Genomic DNA, 24,909 nt, shown 5'->3' with positions numbered 1-24,909 from the left:
TTGTTGTATACATGTATGTGTGCATATGCAAGAGAAATCTAGTAAAAAAAAAATCCTAATCTTATAGAAACAACTTATCCTACCCAATTCAAACACATTTCATACTCAAGTGCTTAATTATAAGACTCTGGTTCTCATTATATTAATCTCTTATTCTCTTCTATAATTTTGATCTTTGCTACTAATTCACTTCATTTTACATGATCATCACTAATATCATGCCCCAACTATCATTGATGTAGTCCAATTTTATTTTACAAGGCAAATTTTAGCAAACAAATCCAACCATTACAGTAATTTGTAATGAAAAAACACAAACAAGTCATCCACCTCATCCAAAAGTGATGTACATAGTTACTTCATTCCTGAAGCATGAATCTAAAATACAAATTTAATATAACTTTCCAATACCTCTCAGATATAAAAAGGAAACTTTTTGGTTGCTTGAAGCTTGATATTGCACCTGAGAACTCCCATGAATTGGGAATCTTTTAACATTTCAATACATGCCTTTGAAGACAGGATTTGTTCTGCAAATGCTGGCTCCATACTCCTCATATTCTGCTTTTGTGTGGCAAGCCTGCAGAATTGAGATGAAAGAAACCTCCACGTTATAAAAGGAGCATTCAGTGAGGGAAAAAGTTTCCAAAATTTCCCAATCACAAATGTCATAATTAACTTGGTGAAATATCTGTAATAGGGTTCCTTGATTGTACCTGTTAGGCTCTTCCTTCTGTGTTTCGGTAGAAATGTTCAGTTAGGTCAGTTGCAACTTTTATATTTTCATATATAAACTCAGAGAAAGTGGATGCTTTGTATAAAAAAGGGGAATGTGTTTTCTAGTTGCAGATCCTTATGACTAATAAGAGAAACTCAAAAGTTTATTGAACTTCTTTTTTTCATTATAATGAACATGGTAAGTCAAATAAAGCCTGCAAAAGCTTGTAACATGGGCAATCAGAATGAAAGAAACTTGCAAAATACCATTTTAGTTTTTTTTTTCAATTTTGTCCTGCATAACTTTGACACTTTTTTTTGGGTGGTCAGCAACTTGGATCTGTGTTCCCTTCATTTGAGTTCTTTTTTTTTTTTTTGAGCAATTATTGAATTCAGTTCTATATATGTAGGAACTCAAGCACTGTCAATTTGTTCACTATGCATACTCCAACTGTAGATATTGTCTAACCCCATCATCCTTTCTCCTCCCTCATGTTCTCATCTACCTTCCAGACATCGAGACTCCTTTGAGTATGAAGGTTTATGCAAACATGAATAGTGATCTTTTATCATGGATCTGTAAATGGTGAATTTACAGGCCTAATAAAAGTAGCCCAAGATCCTTGGCATTCACAGATTCTCTTTTAGCAAAAAAAGGTCCTTGGCATTAGTCTAAACTTATGAATATGCCTTTATAGCTAAAATCTATGGCAGCCAAAGTCAAGGTAGAGATCACTAAGGTTAATTCATTGGATAAGACAAAAGGGTTTAGGGAATGAAGGCATCGATTCTCCTAATTAACATTTAGCAGAGTTTGAATTACCCCATAAAATTCTGGTGTTGATGCAAGGACGGAACCGCCAAACCAAACTGCATATCTCTGAACAGGGTGGCTGACAACATTAACTTCAATAGGTTGAGACTGCAGCCAAAACAATCAAAAGACTATCATTATGAAAACTTTGCATTAGATGAAGGGAGAGTATTAGTTCACTTATTACTTTTAGATCTTCCTTGAGTTGGGCATCAGATGTTACAATTCTTGCATCCACTATCCGTTTTAGGTCTCGTTGCAATCTCCTATTAAAGTCCTTGAACATAGTTGAACCCCCAGATAATACTATATTCTGCAGAAGATTTTTTGTTTTTTGTTTTCAAAAAAGAAACATTAATAGCTACCCAAGATGGATAGAATTTATGTAGCCAAAGTATTCTGATTGCTTACCTTATATAGAGCCCGTCTTGTATCGATAGGAGATAATTGAATGCACTTATCAATAACAGCAGGTAGAGGAGTGGTAAAATCACTATTATAAATTTCAGGATGAAAGAAAATCTGCACATATTATATTCCAAAGACTTGAAAACATGCTCATAACAGAAAAATTTGAAATAGTGTGATCATATAAAGAGTATATTATTACTTAGATGTGAAAATGATGACGGAACAAAATTACCTAATTTGAAGTATAGATGATGCAGTACATGTGCGAGTTTGATTAGGTTATTTGCTATTGTAACATTCCACAGCTTGAAACTTAACAAGCAATGCATGCTCTATTCAATTAGGCAAAGGAAACTAACATATCATGTAAATATGCCAAGAATAGATAGTGGACAGGTAATAAATAGAAAATCAGAATTAGAGACATCATTAACAGAATAATAAAAAACACTCCAGCTATATTTCCATCACTTGGCATATGATTCTAGGTCCTACTGTCAATCCGCAATGGAAAACCTACATGCCATCTTTTTCACTTTCAACTCCTTAATCCAATTCCCTCTTTCAGACTTAGCTGTCCGTGGAGTTTGGATGATCAGGAAATCAAGAAAATAAGGTACACAGAATCTAATTCCATTTTGGTGACCATAATTTCAACTGATGAAACTTCATGATTGGATCTATGTGAAGGGCTCCCTAATGTGAAGGGACTTTTATTGTGGTCTTAATGGAGAGCTTTTCAAAATGAGGTCTAATTTAAGGGTTTTACGTAAAAGAGTATTGGTTGGCTTTTAGAACAATGAATAAAATAGCATGTAAATAAAAAAAATATAATATACATATCAAAAGAATGTTCAACAAGGAAAAATGGAAAAGAGACCATCTAAAATATAGTAGCATACACAAACTACAAATCTATTAAAAAAATTTAAAAGAGGGCCCAGGTAGTCAGCTACTTGCTTACTTGCAAAGTCAGCTGTTTGTAATTCACCTATCAGCAAGAGTGATTATGCTCCTGGCTGCAATCTGAGGCTAGGGCTCTTGAGCTTAACAACCAAACCAGTCCAACCATGCCTCAATTGAGATTTCTTCTTTATTATGACTCAAGTCACTCTTCTCATGTCAACTGTGCCCATGTGATCTTTGTAGATATCTACAGGATTAGTTTTTTTATCCAATTTTTCACTTTCTAACAGTTTTTCCAGGTATACTTGGTATCTAATTGAAAGAAGAACAATATTCTTTTCCATAATTATGCCCCGGACTCCTATTCGATTACCCAACACGGGTAGCATCTAGATGTTTGACATAGTTGTTTCTAGTGATCTTTTTATTTGTGATTAATATGAATGTCCATGTTGGACACAGAGTCAGTTTGGAGCGTCAAATGAGACAAATTGGAGAGGGGTTAGATGAAAGCCCCAAATATCAGTTGGCATATTTGCACTTTAGGGGCCTTAAAAACAGCAGTCTACAAATCTAGAGAAAAGAAGCTCCATTTGGTTCTTGCAGTCAACTAACTATACCTGAAATTTGATGGTATTTCATTTGTTACGTCTCTTGTAATCATGAGACTGTAAAAGTATGATGAGCAATGGCTCTAAGATGTAGAAACTCATTAAGTACTTTCTCCTCTATGTTATAATAAAGCCAACCTTTTCTATAGATCATGTCAGTTGACATTTGATCTTTCCAATCTTGGTGGACAGTAGAGTAGAAGTAGCTTGAAGGTATATGCCAAATGGAAGGTAAATGTAACGTTTAGCTGTACAAGAGCTACAACCGTTTTCTTAGGGGAAGATACTAGCTTTCCAAGTCGCTATGCAGCACCAATGGATAAGGTATAAATCTCAAGGCGATAATTGTCTAGTTTTAACAAGTCTGAACAAATAATGACACATGATAAAAAACTAGTTGGAGAAACAAAATGCATTCAAGTAAGCAAGACAAGATGGAAATGTTCACCTCTGGACCAAGAAAGCGCTCATATCCAACATCACATGAGTATCGGGCCCCAGTCTTTGGTTTAGCACCAACCCATTGCTTGGTATATTTACCAGGATCTTTATCATGTTTATTGAACTCCTGATATCATATGATAAATATTAGTCAGTTGTTGCCAAGAGTGAACTAACACTCAAAGATTCAATAGGATCTTGCAATTAGTTGGATTATCTTTTGTCACACTTCACATATCACAACAATTTTACTATACTCCCATATGATATGCTTGTGTCGGTTCTAAAACTTTAACGCTGACCAAAATTAATATGACTATGTAACAGAGAATGCCCAACATCTTGGCAACAGTAGATCCTTCTGAGCTAACAGGTAAATGATGTTGAGATCTATTTGGACCTTTAAGTATTAGGTTGAAGTAAAGAGAATGTCTTCTTTTTTTTTATATGATGTTCATTGAGTCAGCAATCAACCCCACTTAGTAGGATAAAGGCTTCATTGTTGTTGTTGTTATTTATTAAGTCAGTACTACAACAATAACAACCAAGCTATTATCTCACTAAATGAGCTTTACTATATGAATTCTCCTACGCCATTGGCCTCAAGCTACAACTATATGCTCATGTATATTTAAATGAATTTTATCCTATTTTATCATTGTTAATTAAGTTTTCTTTGATTTTCCTCTTCCTCGATTTGTTTATTGAGTAAAAGAAAAAAAATGTAAAGCTTTTCATCGACTATAATCGTCAAGATCTTGAAATTTTGAGCTTGTTTAAGTGTTTGGTCCTCAGACTAAAAGGTAGGTATCAGTACTCAGTAGTCAGTAGCATGGTTTAATGATACTAGGTCTTGTCAATCGCTTGTGGCAATGGGAACACTATGAAATCCCTATGCATCGTAACCATTTCATACATTTGAAAAGTATTTTGGTGAGTGAAAGATAAACACTTTGATATTTACATTTTTAATGCTCCACATTTTTGCATACATTTTGTGGGTACTCCTTTTAAGAACAAGTCTTCCTGTTGCAAAAGATACATAAGAAAGCAGAAAATTGATCCACAGAATAAACAAGCGCACCATACATGAATAACAGAAGTCAAGACCTTCCTAATTGGCCTCGCCATACTTTAGCTAGCAAATGAGAATGTAAATTACCTTGACAATGTCTGAACAAGTGTAGCAATAAGTTTCTTTGATCTTCCTTGCTACATCAAAAGAATCTTCTGGAGGTATATGTTCACCCCTTTCCTACAGGAACGGATATAACTAATCATCAGTAATTTATGTCAGAATGGGTAATGCTTCTATGAAATTAGCGTCCATGTTCTTGCCAAACTCTTTTACAAATCAAAATTGGGAATCCTGGTGGTTATAGTGAAAAGTAATAATTTCATGACAATATGAACTGATATTCAATTTTTAAGGAACTAAGCTTGCATGTTTACATCAAAAGTTAGGTCAAAGTTCCTATCTTTTTATATTAGTACTAGAGAACCCATTGATCATATTCAAGATGATCATATTCAAGATAAACTTCGGTGTATATTATTTGTGGATGGCATAGTGCAAATTGATGTAAGTGTGATTCGATTAGATTTGACATTTGCATTGCAAAACTAAAAGGTTCAAGTTAAAAGAAAATTTGAATATATGAAATGCAATTGAATAATAAGAAAAGAAGTGATAGAATAGTTAAAATGAGTAAATATGAAATTCATTTAACCAAAAACTTTAGATATCTTAGGTTTTTTGTAAATAAAAAGAAGATATTGGTGAAGGAATGATTAGTAGCATAGGAGATGGGTGGTTGAAATGGAAAGGAACATCCAAAATCCTAAATGACTATAGCGTGCCCCTTAGTGTAAAAGAAAAATTTTACAAGACTATGGTACGACTTGCTATATTTTATGGATCAAAGTACTTAACTCTTAGGAAGCAACAAGTAAAAAGTCTACAATAGTGCTAAAAATGCTATAGGATAAAAAAATACTATGCATATACCAACAACAACAAAGCATTTATCCTACTAAGTGGAGTTAATTATATGGATCCTTCTATGCCATTGAATTTGATCTCCTACTATACCATCATTTATATTTAAATGAATATATCATGTTTTATCGTTGATAACCAAATATTCTTTAATCTCCCTCTTCCTCGATTAATATGTGTATTTGTCACGATCTTACATCGCCTAACTACAACATTTTTGGTCACTTAAGTTCATATCTATGTCATCTTAAATGTGTTTCAGAGATTTTCCTCAATCGGTGCAACCTGACTTTATCTATGATATTCTTATTCTTTATTTTATCCATCCTCATATATCCATACATCTACCTTAACATCCTCATCTTTACGACTCTCATTTTCCACTCATGTGCTTGATTTATAGCACAACATTCAGCTCCATATAACATATCAGGTTCTATAAAACTTCCTTTAAGCCTTAAAGATATCTTATGATCACAAAAAACACCTAACGTCCTCCTCCATTTTAAACATCCTACTTGTATCTTACGCAAAACATCTCTATCAACCTCTCCATCATTTTACAAAAACAAACCTAGATATTTAAAGTTCTCAATTACAGGTAACTCGTCATCTCCTATCTTAACAATTGTCTTACTACGTCTATAATTACTAAACTTAAATTCCATATGTTCTATTTTTACTCTTATCTTAAAAAATACTATGCATCCAAGAGAAATTAGATGTAACTCTAATTGAGGACAAAATGAGAGAAAATAGGCTGAAATAACATATCCATGTTCATAGATGACCAACAATTTATGGTTCGAAGAGCTAATCAGTTGAAGTTCAAAGCGAAAGGGTAGAGAAAACAAACCATTGTTAATCAACGAATAAAACAAATTTGACTATTGCTGGTGCAGAGATTGATGGACGGTAAGGTTCATGTAGTGAGTAGATCCTAAATAGTTTGGACAAGCACAGCTTAATGATGATAAACTTGCAGATTCTGATATTTGCACTCTTTATCTCTCCTCTATACCCATGTCTGACATCGACACTCTGACACCAATATTCTAAGTAGACACTTAACATTCCTATGAATTGCATGTAAAAATTTCTAGAAATAGCCATTTATATGCTTAGATCCTCATCCATAATGGATACTAATAACTGAGTCAAGTAACATATAAGCAAGTGCACATGAAATACACAAGTATTCTTGATTGAGAATGCAACACAGGATACGAGTCAGAATTCATAGTTAAAAGGAACCTGGTTTGAGTCCTAGGATAGCATATGATAAGTTTCAGAAAACATAGAAAGAAGTTCACTTTTTCTTCCCTGAATTATAATCACTTTAAATCAATATAAACTATTTCTTGTCAATTTATCTCAAAGTATACTAAAGAAACATTACCACTCATTAATCATATTAGGGTTCTAGTCCACCTCCACAATCAATACACAAGTTACTATTTCATCTGTTTTAATGGACACTACACTATGAATCTGGATCCAGAATCGATGCAGAGGGGCACCAGTAATGTGTCAATTAAACTTTTGAAAGATTCTGCATTTACTTTTCTTTTCCTTTTGGAGATGTACAGAAGAAATTATATAAAGGGATTTTAACATGTGAGCCACTTCACTGACATTCTTGCGATCAAAGGTGTCGAACCAGTGGCAGCCAAAAAAGTATGCCACCTCTTTGTCTGAGAGGGAAGATGAGATTATTCCATGTTGCCCTTTAGCCCTTCTACCAGCATCATAACTCATGTTAGCACTCAGCATTGATAGCACATATACCAACACCACCAACTGACAGAGCCATCTTACTAGGAGCTAAATAGTTAATAATATATACCTATTCTGCAAAGTTTTACATTATGCTTAGTGAGTCTTAATTGTTGGGTTGGACACCATATTGAGCCTAGTAGACTCAGCTATAATTCAAGTGCCAAATAAATCCTTTTTTGATGGTTTTAGTAATATGAACACTGAGACAACAGGAGTTTGGGAAGCATAATGGAGTGGGTTTGGAGGCTATATGAGACCAAAAAAAACTTGCTGTGAGTTTTTTTTTAATACATATAAGGAGTTTTAGAAGTGAGGTTTTCCACTATTCTCTATCAATGTCGAGAGAGTAGTACAGGGAGAATTACAAGGTCTGTATTGTTCAACCAAGTGACAGTAAGACTTTACCACGTGCATTATCTTGATACTATTTTGCATTTGTATTAGATTTGGATCTATAAGGGCATGGTTTGAAGTGTAGATTCTCACACTGTTGTTAAAGTGGTCTCCAACCTCATCCAATGATATTGAAGACATTGATGATCCCAATAAGTGGTATCAAAACCGAGGTTACAAAATTGTACAATGGTGCATTAGGACTACGTAGTGGGTGACATAGTTCAAAGTTTCATTTTACATTGGTTGGCATGGCAAAACATTTTGTTCCACCCATAGAATGGTGTGCGGGACTCTCTGAGATGACAAACCCAGTGCGAGGAATTCCACAACGATGGCAACACAGGTAGAAGTTTTCATTTAGGTGCATGAGACTTCCATGACGAAAGTAACAGTGTAAGGCTTTCACAGAGCAACACAACTAAGGGGTTCAGTACTCTCAATGTTTTTCTTTCTCCTTCAAGGTTCTTCCTTCTCTCCTCTTCAATCCTTTGTCCCTGTCGGTACCTTTGCACCGTGTGCCAACACTGTTTGCGTAGGACTAACACATCTCATTCCAGCTGCGGGCACTAACCATGGCTCAATGAAATTTCAAATCTTGGTGGGTGCAAAAGTTAGCATATGGCATATATATCTGAGCATGACAAGGACTTAGCATTCTCAATCCAGTAGCTTGATGAGAGGTTTAGTTTCTTTATGGTGCTTGTGGATATAAAATATGTTGATGGAGCAGCCTAGTAGGGCATATAAAGCACTCTACTTGGCAGAGAGATGAGTAAGTCATCAAATATCAAAGAGAGTGATTGGGAGATAATAAAGGCAAGAGCAATTAGTCAGTAGAGCAATTGGTCTAGAAAATCATCTTCTGAAAAAAAAAACACCTTTTCTCTAGCAAAATTTCTTCTAAGAATAATAATAAAAAACTACTACCAATCAAGCATAGAATGCTTACAGAACTACTGCCTAACTGAAGGTCAAAACTAAGATTAATCTACCACCAAAGTGAAGTACCAAATGATTCAAGTCTATAATTAGAAAAGTTTAAGTGTAAGACGATGAAGTAAAGGAAGAATTGGCAAAAAAATTGAAAGTCTTTTAAACATATACTATCCTTGTAACCATTCCACGAATTCATTATTTGTCAGATGACCTAGAAAGGCATTTCATGCTTGTGATTACAACTAATAAAGTGGTGTCTCTCTTTGCCATTCAAGCAAATCATGGGTGGAACAACCATGTTATGCATGCCCGTGAAGTCTAAGTCAAACCTCAAAAGAACTGTAAATTATATAGTTTTGAGGGTCAATCTATGTCAATCTACAAGATGAAGATACCAGAAATTCGATAACAGCTGAAGTAAATGCATGATTAAGAGAGTATACTAGAGTCTAGATTAATAGGCATAAAGGTGTTGATTCATGATTCTCTACCTTCATAAGTTGCTGGATGAAATGGGTAACATCCTTGCCTGCGATAGGTATTGATCTAATACTACTGCCAATCACATAACCATCTGCAACTGGCACAACATGTGTAGCACCATCACCAACATCAACAACAACACCTGTCATTTCACACTAGAAAATTGAAATTGTATATTAGCCAACATAAAATTTTATGAGAAATGATAGTACAGGACTACATATTAAGGAAACTATATGACCCAAAAATCTTCACACCTAAATGAAGTTTGCAATTTCAGTTTGCATAGCATTTCAAAGCTAGCCTGAGGTTACAGAAATCAACTGAATGAGTAGCCAAATTTTTTATTTTTCTTTCCAGAATTTTACTTTACATGTATGAGGGATTTAAATACAAAAAGAAACTTAGTCATGTTAAAGATGGAATTTTCTTTACTTGATTGAAGGCCAAATGAATATGTAATTTTGTCCTAACACTGTGTCTGTGTCCTTTCCAGAATTGTATTGCCTCATAGTTATAGCATAATAAGAACAGTAAATAACTGAATATGTAATAGTAATAAACTTTTTTCCACTCAACATATAAAATAGAAGGGACACAAATGTGTTCCTTCGGAATTTCACAAGTGAAAATAATAAAGTTGGTGGAATTTTATGGCAGAAGGAGTTTCAGAACTTCGGCTAACTGGATCAAAGACTCACTAACAAAAAAATGCGATGGAAATAAAGTGGCATAAAGATTTCCGGTCACCCTTTTCCTCAAGTTCCTTTGGAAAATGGAGAAAAGGAAGAAAAAACAACTTGGAGAAATCTTTGCCCAATTTGGCACAAATCTACTTTGACCTAATTTGGGTAGAAAAGCTACTCTTTCATGCAATGGGCTCAAATTAAAAGTCATTTTTTTTTCAAATATATTTTTTATTAAAATTTTGAAATTTAATTTCCCTCCCCATTTCCTTCCCTCTAAAAAAGGATTGGAAGGAAACTCTCTTTTTCCCTTGTCTCCAAGGAAACCAAAACTAGCAAACTATATGTTGTTTGCACACATGAAGGAATAAATGTTAAACTCAAATCGTGGCGGAAAACATTTAAAAGTGAAAGCTTTTAGGTTTAATAGAGCAAAGATAGAATATATGAAATTTAAGTTTGACAATATTAGAAGTAATGAGGCAATTATTAAGATAGGAGACTGAAACTAAGAATTTTAAATATTTAAAATCATTTTTGCAAAAGGATAGAAGGATTGAAAGAGATATTTTATATAAAATATAAATATGATAGTTAAAATAGAAGAGAATGTTAGGTGTTCTTTGTGATCGTAAAGTACCTTTAAGACTTAAAGAAAAATTTTATAAAACGATAGTTAGACTTGCTATGTTGAATGTTAGACTATGACTCGAACACATAAGTAGAAAATGAAAGTCGCAGAGATGAAGATGTTAAAGTGGATGTGCAGACATACAAGGATGGACAAGATAAGAAATGAAAATATTAGAGAAAAAGTCGAAGTTGTACCTATTGAGGGAAAACTCCAAGAGACATGTTTAACATAGTACAAACATGTACTTAGACGACTAATAAATGCTTTAGCTAGACGATGTGGAACTATGACAAATGTGCACATCAAATAAGGAAGAAGAAGACCAAAAAAGACTTGATTAGTAATAAAAAATAAAATAAAATTTATTAAATATAAATGATGATGTAGTAGGGGATAAAGTCTAATAACGTAGAAGGATCCATGTAGCCGATCCCATCTAGTGGGATACGACTTGGTTGTTGTTATTGTTGTTTGCTATTTCTTTCCCTGTCTATTTCCTTCTCTCATAGGAAACTGAGCCTGAATACTAAGAATAACATTGTATGACCTGTCGAATCAACTAGCTTGCTTCTCAACACTCACTTAGTATAAGCTACTCATACAACCTCCTGATGCAGTAATTAAACATTCACTATTAAGATATTGTGAAATATGTCATAGGATCATTATTCTCTGGCCTAGATTTTATCTTGTAACAATACCACGTCTAAGGATCTTGGTCCACAACCAACTCTGAGGTTGCTCAATTTACCTACAAGCTATAACATGAATTCTACCACTAGATGTTAATTCATGCCTACGTTATTTCAGCCTGTAAGGGGCAAAGCACCGAGATCAAATGCCACCCACAGTGTTAGCTCATGAGACAAGGAGCATAATATTAATTGATTATGCAAATAAGAAAAACCAAGTAATACGACAACACGCTATGTAGTTTTTTTTAATCAAATGCAAAGTTTCAAAAATTTGATAACAATGCAAGCTTATGCACATGTCCAATTTTGTTGTCCTTCTGAATTCATTTTCTAGTATGGAAAGCAACCGAAATCCATATGTCCACTAATATCATTGTTTCCTCAAATTTGCAATAATTGATTGGCAGTTGTGTGATTCAAAATGATTGGTTCAGGTTACCCACTCTAGTTATCATTCATAATACTAGTATCTACCAGATCCAAGCTAAAGTGGTCGTCCTAGTCATCACTGAAGTTTCTCTAAAGCTCCAACAATCAGCTGATTACCTTTGAAGTAGTGTAACCAGCTGCAAGGGCTAAGACCGGCTGAACTGCTATATACAGGCCAGGAATGTTAAATGTCTCAAACATGATTTCTCCTGTATATTCACGGTTTTCAGGAGCTGTAAGTGGGCTCTCAGTAAGAAGAAAGTAGTGCTCTTCAGGGTCACAGCGTAGATAATTGAATATACATTGCTGCCAAAACCTTTCCATTGTATCCCAATTTTCAACCTGGAAATAAGAAACAATAAGCTCAAGGATCCACATGGAACATGTAAAAAAAGGTTGAAGTATATTTCAAGTTTCATACCTGGCCATGACGAATAGGGTAGCTAAGACTGTACGTACTACTAGATTGAGAACATGATAAAGCTTCTTCCCCAATATAAAAATCAAGGTCAGCCATTACGCCTGCATTATGCTGTGCAAGCCAATTTCCCTTAGTGGAACTCTTAGGTTGATTGGAAAAGGACTCATTAACAGCAACAACTGTAGGGATGATGAAACTAGGTTCGACATTGCCTGAAAATCCCATCTTTGAGTACCTAAGAATATAAGAAGTCAAATTTATCATGTAAGCAGAAAAAAATGGAAGTTTGATAGCTTTACTGCTATCAAATGGAGGGATGATTAAAGATCAAGCTTATCTGCTAATCGCAGCAAAATGACAGAGTAAATACATTATTTTGCAAAAGGCATTCTTAGTGAAAATCTAAAAGAAGCTTATAATAGCCAAGCATGTATACTGATTCATTTGATAAGGATGGAGATCCCAAACAAACTAAGGTAAAACGAAGATATTTGGTTATGAATTTTATGGTTAGTGATCTTGAACTAACATTTTCGAGAGAGAGAGAGAAACAAATAGATATTAAACACTTGTTCAACCTTTGGAAACAAAATATTATGGATTTTTTAAGTTTGTTTAACAAACTAGTTTTTTGCATATACAAATAAAATGAGAAGAAATGCAATTAGAATAACCATGATATCTTTCCACCAAGTGCTGAATCCTTAGGAACTAGAAAAGCACGCTAACATTAAATATTCAATCATTTAGTTGCAGCGGCGGCTCAAGCCTAGGAGGGGCCCTAGGCGATTTTTTTAAAAAATAATTATTATTTTTAAAATATTTTAAAATTAAATAATAATAAAATTTAATTTTATGCGTAGTAAAAAGGAATAGATTCACAGAGGGGTGCTCGTTTACCACTTTTCTTCGGCCTTGCTCTTCTTCAACCGCGACGAGCCGACGAGGTCTGGCGAAGGGCGAACTGCGAAGGCGAAGGGAAGGGTTTGGTGGCGAAAGACGAACAACGAACGGTCGACGGTGAACCACCAGAACCGGCGAAGGCGAAGGGAAGGATTTGGTGGTGAAGGACGAACAACGAACGGTCGACGGTGAGCTGCCGGAACTGGCGAAGGCGAAAAGAAGGGTTTTTGGATTTGGTGGTGTTTTAGGGTTTGGTGGCGAAGGGCGAACTGGCGAAGGGCGAAGGCGAACTGGCGAAGGCGCGAGCGAAGGGGGAAGGCGAAGTAGCGAAGGGCGAAGGCGCGAAGGTGAACTGGCGAACTGGCGAAGGGCGAAGGTGCGAGCGAAGGTCAATTCAAATCGGGAGATTCAGAGCGAAAGGTGAACGGTTTGGTGACGTTGATTTGGTGGCATTTTAAGGATTTTTTTTTATTTGGGGCCGGCGAAGGTGCGAGCGAAGGTCAGTTCAAATCAGGAGATTCGGAATGAAAAGTGAACTATTTGGTGACATTTTAGGATTTGGTGGCGTTTTAAGAATTTTTTTATTTGGGGCCCTAACCGGCTAAATCGATTAATAAAAATATTTTAATAATTTTTATTTACTTAAAATATATATATTAATGTATTAAAATGGGGGCCCCAATTAAAATGGGGGCCCTAGGCATAGGCCTTAGTGGCCTATGCCTAGAGCCGCCCTGTTTAGTTGAAACTTAGAATATTGGTTATTATACCCAGCTGATAACTACTTTGGATTTACAAAATATCTTTTTAACTCATGTTATATTCTGGTGACAACAGTACATAAATTGACTGTAAACTAAATACCACTTTCAAGACTATACACTTAGTAACACATGGTTTTCTACTGTTCAATGCTGATATCTGCTTTTGCCTTCACTCTAATCCACTTCTTACTTGGTCTTCATATTATTTTTAACCTGTTGTGCAGCAATTATTCAGTGTTTGTGTATAATAATCAATTTAATTTGTAGGATCTTAGGCTTTTAATTTTGATAAAATTTCTACTTTTATTTAATTAAATTAATCAAATCAAATTTATGGTTAAACCACACTGAGACAGGTGGATTTTTAATGTTAAAGTTTCATTTTAAAAGTTAATTTACAAATAATAAAGCAATCTTTGAGAGTAATTGTTTGTGTCAAGTCAATCTCAAATTCTGAAATTCAATATCAAATAAAAACGTTGCATTTGGTCAAGAGTTCAGTATTTGCGTCAACATTCAAGCTCCATATCCAAATAAATAGTTTCCAAAATCAAAATCCTGGAATATAACCTAACAGGAATTTAGAGGGCATTTGGGAGGTATTAAGTTTGTGGATTTCATTTTATAGATTTAAAAAAAATCAATAAATGTTGTGAATAATCCTTAAAGCAATTTCAAGCAACGTATCAGGAAGGTACATTACTCGCTAAATTAAAAAAAAAAAAACAACAGCTACTATATGCATTGTCAGTAACGAAAGGAGCAAAAAGCAAGCAAAAGATTGACGAAAAACCAAGTTGGTACATCCTGATCCAGAACACAGCCATAGATCGTCCTATTAATCCAACGAAATTCTAACAGTCATCTCGTATACTTCACTCAGCCTACATCTCACGGCATAGAACATCACATAATTTGACCATTGCCTTTATCGGCCTTTCTCAAGTACGCCTAACTTCACAGTAGTGCACTAATAGTCAACAGAACACGCACCAATCGATAAATTTTGTTTTTTGAAATTTTCAATCAGAATCCTCAAAGTTCCCTCAAAATTTACGCCTGGTTTCGCGACGTTAACTAATCCGTCAACCTTTTGGCTAAATTTCCCTACTTTTATTCAATCAAGAATCGAGCTGAAAAAGAAAGCAGCCAAACCCAAAACCGCAGGTAGCGACAACATTCTAAGACCTCAAGAAAGCAGTCAAGGGAGTGAGGTATCATTCGGTACCCAGTGCCATTGTCGATGACCACAGCGGGACGGGAGGCAGCGTCCATTTTGAAGCCTATGGGGGGTGGGGGGGGGGGGGATTTTCCGGCTAGATCCGAGCGAGGAAGCCGCCGGGTCAACCGGTCATGGCAGTGGCGCCGTCAGCCGCGTCGCCCTGGAGATCCGGAGCCGAGAGTGCGGACAAGGGGGGTAAGCGGCGAATGCAGATCTGGAGGCGAGACGCGTAGAGAGGAGGAGTAGGTGGCGGCGTGGACGGGAAGCGACAGCGGCGGCTCAGCGGGAATCCATCGTGTCTTTGACATGCAGCAGAGCACGAGGGATGCCTTCGCCGGGTTTATTTGTGCTCGCTCAAGTCTTCCACTTCAAAAAGCGCTCACCTGCTTCTCTCTCTCTCTCTCTCTCTTCGCTTTCGATTTTTTTTTTCATTTAAACACATTTAAGTTTGGGATTGTTTCACATTGCCCCTAAAGGTTTCAAAATTATTACTCTACATCCAAAGGATAGAAAATAATATTAAATATTAAGTTATTAATTGAATTAATCAAATTTTTAAATAAAAATTAAATAAATTAAACTGATAAAATATTGATTAATCCAGTTTCAATTAAATTAATCAAAATAAATAAATTTATTAAATATTATAAAAAATTTATCAATTAATTAATAATTTATAAATTTATTTACTTAAAAATTTATAAAATATTTTTTATTTTGATTAATTTAATTTATTCGATTTAATTGAATAAACAATTTTAAAATTAAATTTTCTTAAATAAATTTGATGAATTTATCCCATTTAATTAAAATTTTATTCAATCTTATAAATAGCTGCCGATTGCTCTTTCCGAGTCCGACCGAGCCGTGCCTACGTACGTAACTCGCCGAACCAAACGAGTTCGGTTCGCGGATCTCGAGTTCGATAAAACCGCCTCCGCGAGCCCTAAGGCGACGAGCAAGAGCGAGCGAAGGCGAAGAGATCTGCAGTCGTGAGGTGGAAGGAGGAGAAGAAGAAGAAGAAGAAGATGGTTCGAGTGGCGACCTTCTTCGCTATGTCCTTGGGTGCTTTCGCCTTCTGGCAATCCATGGAGAAAGTTCACGTCTGGCTCGCTCTCCGCCAAGACGAGAAGGTCTCTCCTTTCACCTTCCTCTCCCTGTTCTCATTTGATTTGAGATCCAGTAGTGGTTCCTGTGCGAATCGGGACCATTCATCATTTCCTTCGTTGTTTGGTGTCTTAATTTTTTATGCTTACGAGTTTGCCCTAGATCGTTTTGACTGCCTCCGGGGGGAATATACAAGAAGATTCTTACATTTTCCTCAATTATCCTCTAAAAAACTGGCCGTGTTTCTTCTTCGTTACAATCTTTTGTTTCTTAGATTGTCAAAAGATTGTTTTTTTTATGATGTCTTTCGATGAAAAAAAAAACAAATTTTTAGGGCTACATCTTTCGTTTGTTAGGATCTCTGGAATATCTTTTTTTCCAATTATTTTAACGGTGAAAAACAGTTTGCTTCTTGGAAATGTGATCCCACATCATTTTAACCCAGAAGTTAACTTTGCACATGGTAGTCCTAGCAAAGTTGAGAAAGGACAGTCGCCAACAATTGTTCTCGGTCAGTATACTGGAAAGAATTAGTTGTGGCTATGTAGAAATATTTGTCGCCTATGGTTAAAACAGACATACGTTTGTCCTTTTGGCTCTTAATGTTGGTCTATTGTACGTCTGAGTTCATATACAGTGATATATACGGCACAATGGTTTGTAACAATAGGCAGATAGGAGTTATATTTGCTTGCTTGTTGCTACTACAGAGATTTGGGTCTAACCTTCGACCATGTGTTGATAATTGGGTGTTGGATTCATCTATTTGCATTGTAGGTAATTGGATGAATGGCTGATCATAGGTTGGATGGCAATGGTGATCTTGATTTAATTGAATATTTTGTTGTGTCTTAGAACTTTACTGAGGATATTTTCTTGTTAAATTTCTATAGTATGAAGCACAAGGAAGACTATGGTTTCACATAGGAGCACTAGGAAATCAAATTATATGTCCAATGACAAGCAGACTATTTTAGTATGCTCATAGATAGTTGTGGGGAGGTGCAAAAGTAGCACAGGGAGAGGACATTAGATGCATTGTGTTAATGAATAGTTAAATTACAATCCATGTATTTACAACCCACATGACTAGCAATATATAATAGATAGTATTATGGGGAAAAACTCGTTGTATTTGACAATTATAGTCTCTTTTAAAGTTTTAATTGTAGTATCATATGTCTACTCCCATTGATTTTCTATACTGCCTCAGTTTGCAGGTTCGGTCATCTGTATGGGGGTTTCTCGTTGTTATTTGTTAGTCCTAAGATGGATTTTGACTTCTTTATATTTTGATAAAGAAGAAAATAAAATCAAGAGTAATTTAATTTGTGATGCTATCTGCTATAAGACTATTTTCATGGTATTGTGGTGTCTGCTGATCTACTGCCCCTATTGTCGTTTCTGATTGCTGATAAGAGCTGAAGTTGGGTGGTGGAAGAGGTGATTGAAATGATGTGATTTTTGGTTCATGACCTATGTCAACAGTTGCATATTCATAGCTTGTCTCTCAGATGCCTCCATTAATTATGATTGGGAACTAATGCAAGGCTTGTTGGGTCAATTTTTTCTGATTACTAATAGTAATGAATGGACAAGTCTGTGAAACTGAAGGCATATTAACATTTTCTTTGTTATTTGTTGAATCAATCTTTCTGATTACTATTAGTTATGCATATACAGGTCTATGAAAGTAAAGGCATATTAACAATTTATTTTTTGTTACCTGAACACTCATTTAAACCTTATATGATAGGAGGCAAATATTATGAATTTAATATGATAATTGGAAATGATTTGTATATATGTCAAATTCATAACCTACTTGTGACATCAATATACACTCTTATTCATACCAATTTAAACATTGATTCCAAGTGTGAATTCTGCATTAATAAGAAACGGGGTAGCTGCTGTTGAGAAATCTCAGAAAGTTGATCTAGGTATAGTTCAATTGAAAATGCTAAATTAGAATTGCATGACCATGTACCATATTACTTTTGACTCATGAGTATCCAACACGAATATTATCTAGGTATTTGACACACTTGTTGCTAAAAGTTCATACACGTGATGATGGAGTGATAGCTAGGGATGGCAGTAGGGGTGGTTCCTGCATTTTTGGGTGCTATCCAAACCTGATCAAGTGCCCACTATCAATACCATGTTAAATACCTGCTTGAGTATTAGATTCTTAACTAGAACCCCACCTGTGTATGTAAATGGGTATCCAAACCTATAGTACTCAGGATAAAATGTGAGTGCTAGGGTATCCATCACTTTAAGCATATTCAAACCCCCCTCTTGCATATACATTTTACCATACAAACCTGATTGTTTGATACTTGAACTCGGCGTAAACTAATTCTCTAACTGTGGATGCAGGACTATTAGGGACCTATTGCCATCCCTAGTGTCAACTTATGGCTTATTGTATCAAAGTTGGACTTCAGTGTATCCAACCCATGTGTATCTATACAATCTATTGTTTAGAAAGTCTTATAATTTTCTTGGACATCAAGAAATTTTCTTATATATTTGCATGTATTATTTTCTTAGACTGTTTTATATCTGTGTGGATGCTGAGATGATTCTTTCTTCATTTTGGCAGCAAGAAAGATTGGATAAGGAAATGGAGATCAAGCGACTCAGAGAAGAGTTCCTCGCTCAAGTCAAAGAGAGAAACTCACATGCATAATCTTTGCTATTGGTTGCCACATTATTCGATCCATCAATCATAGATGAATTCCTATTTCGCAAGGCTGAGGTATTTCTTGAAAAACACTTAATGTTGTTTATGTCAATTGCCAATAATGAACTAAGTGGTGGTGTTTAGACTAACACTGTCATGGATAATTGTGACATCTGTTTAGTTTGAAGCAAATTAATACATTGCATCATGGTAAACATTGTTTTGAAGTATACAAGACAACTTATCTTGTTGGATTGTAACAAAAAGGTTAATAAAAAACATGAAATGCTATGCTGCATTCCAACAACATCAATGGCACAGTTTCTGGTTTTGCCTAAGCATAAAACACATGTATGAGTTTGTATCACCAGGCATGGGGTTTGGAGGATTATTAGGTTGATTTGACCTATGTGATTTGGGGTTTGGAAGTAGGCTGAGTATTGGATTAAAATGAAATTGAATTGAACCAAATTAATTAAAATTGTACCGAACTGAATTGTTTTGAATTAATCGAATCGATCAAATTTTTAAATAAAAATCGAACGAATTGAATTGATAAAATAAAATATCAATTAATTTACTTTTCAATTGAAATAATTAAAATTTTTAAATATTATAAAAAATTTATTAATTATTTAGAGTTTTATAAATTTATTTATCTAAGAATTTATAAATTATTTATTTATTTTAATTAATTTGATTTAATCAATTAAAGAATTTTAAAATTGAAATCGAATCAAATTAATTGAATTAATTAATTTTTTAAAAAAATAATTAAAATTTTAAAATAATTAAATTAAAATTTTAAATTTGATTAGTTAAATTGACTTATTTGATTTAATTAAAATTTTGTTCACTCTTGTTTAAAAGATTCCTCTTGCGAGACCATGGCAAAGAAGGTACCGCCTCTACCACCATGCTTGCATCTTTTGTGAGATTTTCAGGTTCTAGATACATCATGATCTATTGCATACACTTGAGTTACCTCACTTACTAATTAATAATCATACAAAGCATAGCTAAAATGATAAGCACACTACAATTATATCCATTATGATAGCAGTGCTTGGGATCAATCAATTTTACAGCGGCGAGGAAAGCAACTTCATGGATCATTTTCCTATCAAAATGGTTAATCTTAGTTTGTTATTATAGCAAATGTGATTTATCTTGTAGTTCATTCTCAAAATTTTAGATTTTTTTTATTCTGTATTTCATCTTTATTTACTAAATTACTCTCATATTTTAATTATGATGAAAATTTATCGTGCAATCTCGTTCTTTTAGGTTTATTATTATTTAATTTTAAATTATTTTTATTTCTATAAAATAGAAGCTTGAATATAAATATAAAAAATATGATTCTGAATATACAAAACGCATGAAAAAAATAGAAAAATTTAATCAATTAAAAAAGGTGCACTTGATTGAAAATTTCAAAAATAATATAATTAAAAATTTAAATAAAAAATCAATTGAATTAAAAGACAATACTATAGGAAAAAATAATTTAACAATATTACCAATTGAAAAAAATTTATTATTAAAACTTGAATATGAAAATTTAATTAATAATTTTGCAAATATTTAATTTTATATAAAAAACCCGATTTGGGTAGGGCCTCCAACAGGCCAGCAATACTCTCCTTTGTCTTTTAAAAAATGATCTTCTCGATTTATCTCCTCATACTTGTGATCATTGGAGTGGTGAATTCACAAATCAAATAATTTACAATGAAATATAAGGATCAATACATGGATCATTCTTATGGACATTTGTTATTATAGCAAATGCTTGTAGATTCAATCTGTGTTCGTGCAATCTCGTTCTTTCGATATTTTTTATATATGTGCTTCTGGTGGAATTCACCACCTCAGCGGTCCCATACGGTCGATCTTACATCTGTGAGGAGGTAAATTGAATACATGGTTGACATCGTCAACGTTATATAGTCTGATATTTTTTTTATATGTGCTTTTGGGACAGATTTGTTGTAGTAGACAGACTTATTGTAAATTAAATTTCGATGAAGTTGAATTAATGTCCTTTTCTATAGTGACTAATTATATTTTTATTTATTTACAGTTTCGTGGAACCGATCGTGCAATAATTTTTGGGATGGTCGAATTTCACTTTTTGCTACATCGATATTAATGTTTTTATCAATAATTTAGAGGAAAAGCAAAAAATAATAATAATAAATCATAATATTCAATTAAAATATAATATGATTATATGTGGATCGGACTAATATTGTGGTCTACTATTCTAATACTCAGATTTGAACAAGTCCCCACTGGCCAAATGTCCATGGAAAATTCGATTGGTGTGAATCCTCTGATTGAAAAGTCAAAATAATTGAATAATGCTTGTAGGACTCAATGATTGAAATGCACAATTGATTAATCATTAATGCACGATTTAATCAATTTTAATTATTGATTTGAAAAGTAAAATGAAGGAATTGGTCGTAATTAGACTTAGTCTGTTTGTTTTTATGCTTTTAAAAACAGTATCATTTATTTATTTTGTTGTACTATGAGAGAATGACGACTTGGAAGTCAAGCATTTGCTTGCTTGATTGCTTTCCGCGTAGGCTCCTTTTTAATCCGAAATTAAAGCATAAATTAATACAGATTAGTGACAATAGCCATCACATAAAGTTGAAATGATTTATACAGATGAGTGCATTATTAATAAAATGATAATCCCAGTAGGATAAGTGGAAATCGAAGCGCATTTTCCTTTGATTGCGTTCTTCATTTGGAGGAAAATTCGCCGTAGCTGGAGATCGAACCGCGGGTCCCTGAGTTACAACTCGGATATCCTACCGTTGCACCATTGTCCTGGGGACGATGAGTGCATTATTAATAGTATAGGGATAAGTGGAGAATTTTTGTTTTGCTCTTGAGTCACAGTTAAATTGATTACGATGAGATAAATTTATTAAAATAGATAAGGGTCAAATCTTAGTGAAACTGAGACAGTCTTTTTCTGTCATGATCAATTGTAATTTTTCGATTTATTTTTTTACAGATAATTGTAGAATCGATCGTGTGAGACTGTTGGGGTGGTGAATTTCATTTTTTTATTGAGTAAGGAATAAGTGAAGAAGGTCTAGCAGTTCTTCCACAAATTTATATCCATATAATTATAAAATACGATGATATATTCTATATCAGTTACAACACACTCTCTTATTTATCGACTAGACCGGTTATTTGAACCGGCTATTTCTAGTGCTTGCTTGTTATGCGAGCAGGGTCCTAATTTAGTAAGACAACATCTTATCTATCTATAAACCGAACCAACCGAACTAACCGAATCAACCGAACCGTCCTTAGATCTCGTGCTTTTTTAATTGACTGAACCGATTAATCCGGTCCGGTCCGGTCCGGTCCAAGCTAGTTTTTGATTTGGGCGAGCATGGTCCGGACGTCCTTGCTGCTGGGCCGCTCTTTGGGGTCCTCAGCCGTGCAGAAGACGGCGATCCTGAGCACCAACAGCATTTGCTCCTCGTACCCGTTTCCGATCAGCTTGGGGTCGATCGCCGCCGCCGGATTCGGCCCGCCCGCCATGTTCCTCAACCACTTCACCAGGCTCATCTCCTCCGTCTCCTGAAAGAAGTTGTCCGACGGCATCCGACCCACCACCAGCGTGGCGAGTATTACCCCGAAGCTGTACACGTCGCACTTCGCCGTGAACCTCAGCGTCTGCCCGTACTCCGGCGCGATGTAGCCCAGAGTCCCCGCCACCTTCGACTCCGTCACGTGCGTGTGCGCCTCCGGCATCTCCTTCGCCAGCCCGAAGTCGGAGATCCGCGCCTCCATGCTGTCGTCCAGCAGTATGTTCGCGGGTTTCAGATCCCGGTGGATGATCGCCGGCCGGTGGTTCACGTGCAGGTACTCCAGCCCCGCCGCCACCCCCAGCGCCACCTTGAATCGCGCCGCCCAATCCATCTCCCGCTCCCCTGATCGCACCCCATGCAGCGCTGCCTCCAGGCTCCCGTTCTTCATGTACTCGTAGATCAGCAGGTGCGACTCCGGTCGCACCACGTGGGCCAGAAGCGGCAGCAGATTCCGGTGCCGGATGTGGCCCACCGTTTGGATTTCCGACCGAATCTGCCGCATCCACCTGTCCAGCAACCGGCTCTCTTCCTCCGACGTCGGCTCCGCGCTCTCCGTCGTCCGCTTCATGATCCTCTTGATCGCGATCGCCATCCCTGGCGCCTCCGGATTGGCCGGATCCGCCGGCGGGAGATGCGCCTTAAACACCTCCCCGCAACCGCCGCGCCCGATCACCTCCAGCGCCGCCAGGCCGTCATCCTTCTCCAGGAAAGCCAACTCCTCTACCCGCTTGATGTGCTTCTGGCTGAAGATGGAGGGCCCGCCGGAGTTGCGGTACCGCCCGCGGATGCAGTTCATTAAAAGCCGGAACAACATCGAGAGCACGACGCCGGAGACGACGCCGGCGATCGCGCCAGAGAAGAAACCCAGGATCCAGTTCCGCTTGCGGTTCTTGTGGCTGTGCCGATGGTGGTGGTCCTCATGGGCGGTGGAGTTGTTAGTAGAAGAAGCTGGCGGCGGCGCATGGGAGGTGTTCGTGTTGTTATTGGCCCTCCGGGTGGTGTTTTCGGCCAGAACGTAACGTTTGGGAACGAAGCTCCGGCGTTGGGCGTAGTGGAAAGAGGGGCGGAGGGAGTGGCGCGAGGAGGTGAGGCGGCGGTGGGAGAGGGAATGGGCGGGGAGGTGCAGGGCGGAGATGGGAGCGAGGAAGAGTAGGAAGGGGAGGAGGAGGAGGAGGAGCGATGGAAGAGGGGCTGCGGCGGCGGCGGCGGCGGCCATTTCGCTCGCTGAGTCGTTGCGGTGGTGAAAATCTTAAAATTTGGAGGAAATAAATGGAGAGGAGGTGGTGGAAAATAGGGGCTGTGGGGCCCGGGAACCGTGTTGGCTGTGGGCCAGGTTATTATACATCTGAAATATGATTGGACGGAAGACTTGGCCGGTCGCGCAGGAAGTCGACGAAGAAGACTGAAAAATTAAAATATTTTTTTTAAATTAAAAAATTTGCACTAAAGTTAATTCCCCGCGAGCAACTTCCAAATGTCTTGTTTAAACCCTAATGACCATGGAGTGGAGATTAATCTAAAATTATGAAAAAAAAGGATTCCAAATTCATACACAAACGGTCTCACGTCATGAACCCAACAATAAGCTCATAGTCGAAACTACCTTTCAAGTTTGCGACCGCATCTCACAACTAAGATAAGTCAAGCTTGTGGTCGTGAACTCGTCATGACCACAAACTAGCCTCGAGCTCACTACAATTCCCCTCCTCAAGTTTGATTTTTAAATTTTTTTTACTTTATTAAAATCAGGAACCATTTAAAAATAAAGAGGGTGATGTTTACTCATTTGTCTTATTATTAGAATGTATTTACAATATTTAATAATTTTATTAAGAGATAGATATTATTGGTGGTTTATATTAGTAGTTAATTATATTTGTATGACTTAATGCACATTTAAATTCTTATTATCTCGTGGAAAACAATAGTGGTGTGGAAAGTCTCTAGCAATATTTAATAATTTTATTAAGAGATAAATCATGACTTGGACTTGGACTTGGACTTGGATTGTACATGACTTTGAAAGCTCAACTAATAAATTGAAACCCCTTCCGTAAGCAACAAGTTTGATTAATATTTATTGATGACCAATGAAAATTTTTTATAGGATTGAATCAGTCATCTTCAAAATTATTTTTTTCAAAAAAATATTTGATTAGTATTTATGAAGTGAAAGAAAAGCAAAAATAAGTCAAAGTAAGGCAAAATCTTTTGCAACTTAATTGAGATGGAAT

General features: G+C 36.0%; 3 protein-coding genes across 3 annotated transcripts; 1 reads left to right on the top strand and 2 right to left on the bottom strand.

The window, feature by feature from the left end:
* Window positions 1-279: 279 nt before the first annotated feature.
* Window positions 280-15,317, bottom strand: LOC141831968 (actin-related protein 3). Its single transcript, XM_074719418.1, has 10 exons — window positions 15,254-15,317; window positions 12,359-12,593; window positions 12,055-12,279; window positions 9,502-9,648; window positions 5,063-5,155; window positions 3,908-4,027; window positions 1,943-2,053; window positions 1,719-1,844; window positions 1,541-1,639; window positions 280-580 (listed from the first exon to the last, which is right to left on the bottom strand). The coding sequence occupies exons 1-10, from the start codon at window positions 15,298-15,300 to the stop codon at window positions 500-502; spliced, it is 1,284 nt and encodes a 427-aa protein (XP_074575519.1). The 5' UTR covers window positions 15,301-15,317; the 3' UTR covers window positions 280-499.
* An 803-nt stretch (window positions 15,318-16,120) lies between these two features.
* Window positions 16,121-19,254, top strand: LOC141832378 (uncharacterized). Its single transcript, XM_074719879.1, has 2 exons — window positions 16,121-16,380; window positions 18,966-19,254. The coding sequence occupies exons 1-2, from the start codon at window positions 16,276-16,278 to the stop codon at window positions 19,050-19,052; spliced, it is 192 nt and encodes a 63-aa protein (XP_074575980.1). The 5' UTR covers window positions 16,121-16,275; the 3' UTR covers window positions 19,053-19,254.
* Window positions 19,255-22,171: 2,917 nt separating this feature from the next.
* On the bottom strand, window positions 22,172-23,917 carry LOC141832193 (leucine-rich repeat receptor-like serine/threonine/tyrosine-protein kinase SOBIR1). The gene has a single exon (XM_074719679.1). It carries the CDS (start codon window positions 23,889-23,891, stop codon window positions 22,452-22,454), a length of 1,440 nt encoding a protein of 479 aa, XP_074575780.1. The 5' UTR covers window positions 23,892-23,917; the 3' UTR covers window positions 22,172-22,451.
* Between the last annotated feature and the right edge of the window lie 992 nt (window positions 23,918-24,909).

This window comes from Curcuma longa, chromosome 7, assembly GCF_044706935.1.
Source record: "Curcuma longa cultivar G26 ecotype Majalengka, Jawa Barat chromosome 7, ITB_CL_G26_1.1, whole genome shotgun sequence".
Lineage (NCBI taxonomy): Eukaryota > Viridiplantae > Streptophyta > Magnoliopsida > Zingiberales > Zingiberaceae > Curcuma > Curcuma longa.
Note: the sequence above shows the minus strand (reverse complement) of the source record. Positions and strands in the feature narration are given on the sequence as shown.

Excerpts from the sequence above, each read along its gene's own strand:
- LOC141831968 (XM_074719418.1), bottom strand. The coding sequence starts at position 15,300 with ATGGACGCTGCCTCCCGTCCCGCTGTGGTCATCGACAATGGCACTGG. Across the intron at positions 12,594-15,253 it reads GTCATCGACAATGGCACTGG|GTACTCAAAGATGGGATTTT; the intron begins GTACCGAATGAT and ends TTATATTCTTAG. Across the intron at positions 1,845-1,942 it reads CAAGACGGGCTCTATATAAG|AATATAGTATTATCTGGGGG; the intron begins GTAAGCAATCAG and ends AATCTTCTGCAG.
- LOC141832378 (XM_074719879.1), top strand. The coding sequence starts at position 16,276 with ATGGTTCGAGTGGCGACCTTCTTCGCTATGTCCTTGGGTGCTTTCGCC. Across the intron at positions 16,381-18,965 it reads CTCTCCGCCAAGACGAGAAG|CAAGAAAGATTGGATAAGGA; the intron begins GTCTCTCCTTTC and ends TCATTTTGGCAG.
- LOC141832193 (XM_074719679.1), bottom strand. The coding sequence starts at position 23,891 with ATGGCCGCCGCCGCCGCCGCCGCAGCCCCTCTTCCATCGCTCCTCCTC.